General features: G+C 46.4%; 1 protein-coding gene across 2 annotated transcripts in view; it reads right to left on the reverse strand.

Annotated features, from left to right (window-relative positions):
* The window catches only part of LOC119185184 (uncharacterized), a 42,489-nt gene that overhangs the window by 17,242 nt on the left and 19,247 nt on the right, over positions 1-6,000 (reverse strand). For both annotated transcript variants that reach the window (XM_075888334.1, XM_075888333.1), the window contains exon 10: positions 5,420-5,439. In XM_075888334.1, the coding sequence (XP_075744449.1) occupies positions 5,420-5,439 (20 nt within the window). The remainder of the gene's footprint in view (positions 1-5,419; positions 5,440-6,000) is intronic.

The raw sequence follows: 6,000 nt of genomic DNA on the forward strand, positions 1-6,000 counted from the left end.
GGAAGGTCTGCGTTCGGTATGGAAACATCAACGTCATAAATGGCGCTCGTCGTCGTGTCACTATCCTGCCGAATGTAAGCACTGAGATTGATGCCTCTAAGCTCCGCGACAGTTTGCAAGGTAGGTAGCACAGCCGGGTGCTCAACGTCTACGGTCAAGGTATTCTTCCGTAGGTTGAGTCTAATATCCTTTATATCATTAGGCACGAATGCTTCGAGACACGCCGATATCACATGCCTGTTCATGTTCTTCAGGTTGATCGAAGAGTCAACAGGAACAAAAAGCATGGTATAGCGTTTATAACTGCACAAAACCTTCATGGTAGAGACTTTAGCTGGCGCAGACACGCCGACCATTCTCCTTTTAGCTTTACGCATCCCTGCAGGGATGAAATCATCGTCGCTGTCTTCGCTACTGACCGTGTACGCTTCAGTAACGTCACTGGTGCTGTCGTCCTCTCGACTTTTGCGCTTCCTTGAAGTTGACGTCGGAGCTGACGCCAAGTCCGGACTGTGTACTGTGGACATACAGGGACATACATGCGCGCCGTCTAGTGTTGCGCAGAGACGATGATGATAGCACGAGAACCCAGCTGGCCCCGGCTGATGTGCGCCACGCGCTTGGGACTCTTGTTGAAGAAGTAGAAGAAGGAGACATCTTTGGTGCTCTGCTGTAACGTGCTATGACCATAGTCCCTTTGAGTTGTGGGCACAGGTTCGCCCTTTAATAAATACGTTTTATTACACTTCGAGTCCTTCAACATCGTTACAATATATCGATTGGTATAGAGATGTCACCGGTGATCTTTGCACAAAAATCGCCAGAAACATCAAGCTATGAGCGACGTTGATGTAGCGCCGGAGACGCGAAGAGATGACGCTGTTGCGGATACGAGTGAATACCTCGAAGAATCCTCCATGCGGGAGACTGAGGCTTTCGAGGGTCTAGCGAGTCACAAAAACTCTTCCATTGTTGTTCCTGGAGTTTGTACATTCAACACTGGATGTTCTTCTGAAATCGTCTGGATTATCTGAGGTCATAGATAGACTGCGTGCGTCGGTATCTTCCTTCCGCACGCCGGCGGACAGCTCGAAGTTGCTCCAGCTCTTGCTCGAGTGTGTTACGTCTCGATTCTTTTGAACATGTTTTGGTGGAAGTCTCCATCGCACAACAAATCGCTTCTTCAATGGATTCCGGCGGTTCGTGCATGCACCTGCTCTCCACAGATATCTGATACTGTTCCCAGTCAATAAGTCTTGAGTGTCCTGGGGAAGGATAATCGTCCAGACCTCTGACTGTCACATACGTGGGAATGTGGTCACTGCCGTGGGTTTGAACATCTGTAAACCATTGGACTTTCGTGACAATACTATGCGACACTAATTTCAAGTCCAGGCTACTGCTATAAGTTACTCCTCGGAGATAAGTAGGGCTGCTGTCGTTCAGCACCTGAAGCCCGTGCTCTGATGCGAGATCACCCAGATTCGTGCCTTTTCGATTTGTCTTGATGCTTCCCCACAGTGGATGATGGGCGTTGAAGTCACCCGTCAATATCCGAGGTGCTGGAGTCGTTGCAAATATATCATTTAATACCTGTTGATCAAGTCGACGTGACGGCGCTATATATGCGCCCATCAGCGTAAACAACTACTTCTTCTTTTTAACATATAGACACACATAATGATTTCTATTGTGAGACTACTTTTAGCGAACATAAGCGAGTTCTTTACGGATGTACACATCAACTTGACTTCGCTCAAAGCACGATGAAGAAACGAATGATTCATAGCCCGACAGTCAAGGTATTTTTGAAAAATGCGGTTCACAAATGACGATGATGGGAAACCTATTTTCGAAAATGAATTGTCTGAACTCAGGCATTCTTGACTGTAGACCTCTGGCGTTCCACCGAATTATGGAAGCACGCTTGACTTTTTCTCAGAAAGCTGATGTGGTCTATGGTGCACCATATTTTTACTGAAGGCCGCCAAGTATTGGTTCTAGTGCATCGAAGACTTGCAGCGCACATTTAGTGGCAGGGATCTGTAGACTAGACCTGAGAGTGCGGATAACACTCATGAACGAGCTCAATACAGAAAATAACTTGTACCTCTTGGGTGGATAGACTGCCTTCTGGGGGCGTAGGCGTTGTTGACTGTTGATTCTGTGGTTCCGTAGACACGTGTACCCACGGGAAAGTGGGCCAGTCAGAGTCAGACGTTCTCGTTTGGGCCACAGTGCTTCTCGGCACCTCTGAACGTACCCCACCTGGTGGCGGGAGCAGGGGAGATCGCTGTGTGTCATGGCAGTGGTTGTGGTGGTGGTGGTGGCATAAGTGATGCAAATTCGGCACAGGACTGCTTTTTCTTTTCTTCGAGCACCGCCATCGACGGGAACGCCGTCGTTGAACAACCGCTACCGCTTCGTTTCGTGAGGATCCGTCTTTCACTATTTGTCTCACACTACTCCTCTCCTCCTTGAGTACTGGGCCGTTTTTGAATGAGATCTCATGGTTTCCGTTGCAGTTGCTTCATTCTAGGAGAGTTGCTTGGCAAGCATCTGCTTTGTGGGGTCCGGCATAACGCGGGCATGCTTGCTTGCTTGTTGTTACACACAGAACTAACATGACACAGTTTGAGACAGTTGTGGCACTGTAGTGGCCTTGGGATGTATGGTCGTACAACGTGACGAAAGTGACCAACCTTTACTTGTGATGGGATGCCATCACCTCTGAAGGTAACCTTGATGCAACGGAATTTTCCAAGCTGGCATACTTGAAATATGTTGGTTGCCTCAGTAGCTGGCTTTATCAGCACAGGAAGGTCTGCGTTCGGTATGGAAACATCAACGTCATAAATGGCGCTCGTCGTCGTGTCACTATCCTGCCGAATGTAAGCACTGAGATTGATGCCTCTAAGCTCCGCGACAGTTTGCAAGGTAGGTAGCACAGCCGGGTGCTCAACGTCTACGGTCAAGGTATTCTTCCGTAGGTTGAGTCTAATATCCTTTATATCATTAGGCACGAATGCTTCGAGACACGCCGATATCACATGCCTGTTCATGTTCTTCAGGTTGATCGAAGAGTCAACAGGAACAAAAAGCATGGTATAGCGTTTATAACTGCACAAAACCTTCATGGTAGAGACTTTAGCTGGCGCAGACACGCCGACCATTCTCCTTTTAGCTTTACGCATCCCTGCAGGGATGAAATCGTCGCTGTCTTCGCTACTGACCGTGTACGCTTCAGTAATGTCACTGGTGCTGTCGTCCTCTCGACGTTTGCGCTTCCTTGAAGTTGACGTCGGAGCTGACGCCAAGTCCGGACTGTGTACTGTGGGGTGTGGATCCATCGCTGTCCGCAGGAGAGTGATTATCCTCGGAAAATGCATAAATTCACAAATAAAACACCAAACGAAATGAACAGCGTTCGGCAGAGAAACACTTCGGCGTCATCAAAGAGTGAGAGAGAGAGAGATAAAGATGCAAGGGAAGGCATGGAGGTTAACCAGACACACATCCGGTTTGCTACCCGGATGTCGCCAAAGAGTTCACATATTCTCGTAGTCCTGAGAAAGCACAAGGGGGCTTGACTGCCTTGTGAGCCAACTAAAAAGGGGGATGGTGCTCCAGCAGCATCTGCATAGAGAGTGGCCGATTGTCCAAGTGTCCAAAGCGTCAAAACGTTTTCGTCTCTCAGAGGCAAATCGAGGGCAACGGCATGGCAAATGATCGATGTCTTCATCGGTGCCGGAGGCTTCAAATGCCGCACTGTCGGTGACTTCAACTAGAGTTGTATATGATTTCGTCAGATCTAAGAGGCAATCATATACACATAAAGATAGCTTGACAATCTTGTACGTGAGCTGTTCGTGGAAACCTCGTCGGATAACTGAGTGCATGCATTGTGAGGCCGGTTTCGAGTTGGAAAACACAGCCCATCTGCTCGGTGTTTGGGATACGACGCACACTAGGACACCGCAAGGAGCTGCAAGTTCTGTCACGTAGAGACGTAGGGACATGTGAAAGATTGACTCGCCGGGTTATTCCTCGAGCTGGTATCACCACTGCATCGTCAGAAATATAGGCACAGTGGTCGAGCCATCGGCGTAGATGGGCACGTGGTTACCGTAAAAATTTGTGCAAGTGGAGAAGGCCCAATTGTTTTAGTGTTGGAGAAGGCGAATTTCTTTTTTTATGCAGCCCTGGAATTGTAAGACGTGTACCTGTTGAAGGGTAAGACACCAGAAAAGATACACCAGCTTCTCCGCAGGCGTACAGCCTGACGTAAACGATGGACGATGCGGACAGACAATTGCACTAAATGTCGTAAACAGGGGCTCCAAATTGCAAGTCATGACATTTTACAGAAAGCCAACGTCCCCTTATGCGATATCAATTAACGGGCAATAGATGTCATCCAGCCGGATTCACTGATTCTTGGGAGTCATAATCGACCGAGACCTGTCTTGGAGAGCACACGTAAACTACGTGAAAAGCGGCTGACCGCCATTTGTCACTTGTTCGGGAGTATTGCTGGAAGAACTTCGGGAGTGCGACTCTTATATTAATGGATTCCTGCGGTACAGGCTACCTGTAACGTCTGATACGTGCAAAACTAACCTGCGTACACTCCATACCATTAAAGCTTCGGCTTTTATGATATGCCTTCGTTCACCCGCTGTGCATCGACGGCTTAAACCATTACCAGTTCACAGTACTAACCGATCATAACGAACATCTCCGTTGAAACGGTTGCGTACTTTCCTCTGGAATTATGCTAGAAACCTTTGCAGCCCTCTTGCGAGAATCTCTACCGAAAGGGCTTGTTCAGGTAGGTTTTTTCACTACACTTATGCATGGTCCCTTCAATTCTGTGAAATACGGGGAATATAAAATCTTACCAAAAAAGGCTGTTTTTTCTCGAAAATACCGCACCCCCTCACCCCATTTGGCTATATTAATTCTATACAAAAACAAACAGTATGTCTTTCATAATACGATACTATCGCGTACAGGAATGTGCCCTGATTTCTTCTTTATAGATGCTTTTATATTTTTGCCCTATATGTACACCATATCAGAATAACCCACCAAAAAGTGCTATTATGGTGTCGTGCTTTTTACAGTACTTTCTAGTGTTTTCTACAGCACAAAAAAATAGCCTGTCACAAAAAGGTTGCGTTCGAGTTCTCGCTGATTTCCACGGTAGTATGCAACATCGATAGGCAACCTACACCATTCTCTGTCTTCATGTGTCACTAGTGCATGTAGCATAAACTTGAGTGGGTATCAATGTTCGCTTCATGTAATACAGCCTATCAGTCAAATGTACGACACCAGGGCTGTTGTGTGTCTTAAAGAGAGAACTAAAAAATGAAATGAAAGCAGCCCTGATTGACGGGAAGCCTCTTATACGTACATTCTTTCCCGTGTGGAGCCCTGTAAATAAAAAGCACAAAAAATATTTTAACACGATTACCTAAATAAGTATGTTTGTTTACTTGTTCGTTTGTTTGAAGCGATTTAATCACGCAAAATTCAGTAATACACGCTCATGCATGGGTAGCGCTCTTCACTGCGTTTCAATACGCACGGTTTTTGACAACATTTACCACAATTTTGATATACTTTGCGATGAGCTTGTGCAAGTATGAGGGAGGGAGAATGACATCAAGAAATGCAGATACAGAGACCGCACTTGAGATAATGATAAAGTGGGCGCTGTACTTTTGTAACGTTCCAAGTTGTAGTACGAATTTCAGTTTTCCTTTTTAGTGAAGAAAAGTAGTGTACACTTAAGGGATTGTTTTGCTTGTTAGACAATATATTAATCAGATCTCACAGGCAATCATGTCAAGGAAAGTAGGGAATGTTGCATGAGGTAATTGTAAGGTACATGTGAAGAAGAAAAAGTGGATAAGAAAAAATAACTCGCCGTGGGCAGGAACCAAACTTGTGATCTCATGTAACGTCCCCTACCTTTATTGACATGATAGTCTC

Source organism: Rhipicephalus microplus, chromosome 3, assembly GCF_043290135.1.
Source record: "Rhipicephalus microplus isolate Deutch F79 chromosome 3, USDA_Rmic, whole genome shotgun sequence".
Classification (NCBI taxonomy): Eukaryota; Metazoa; Arthropoda; class Arachnida; order Ixodida; family Ixodidae; genus Rhipicephalus; species Rhipicephalus microplus.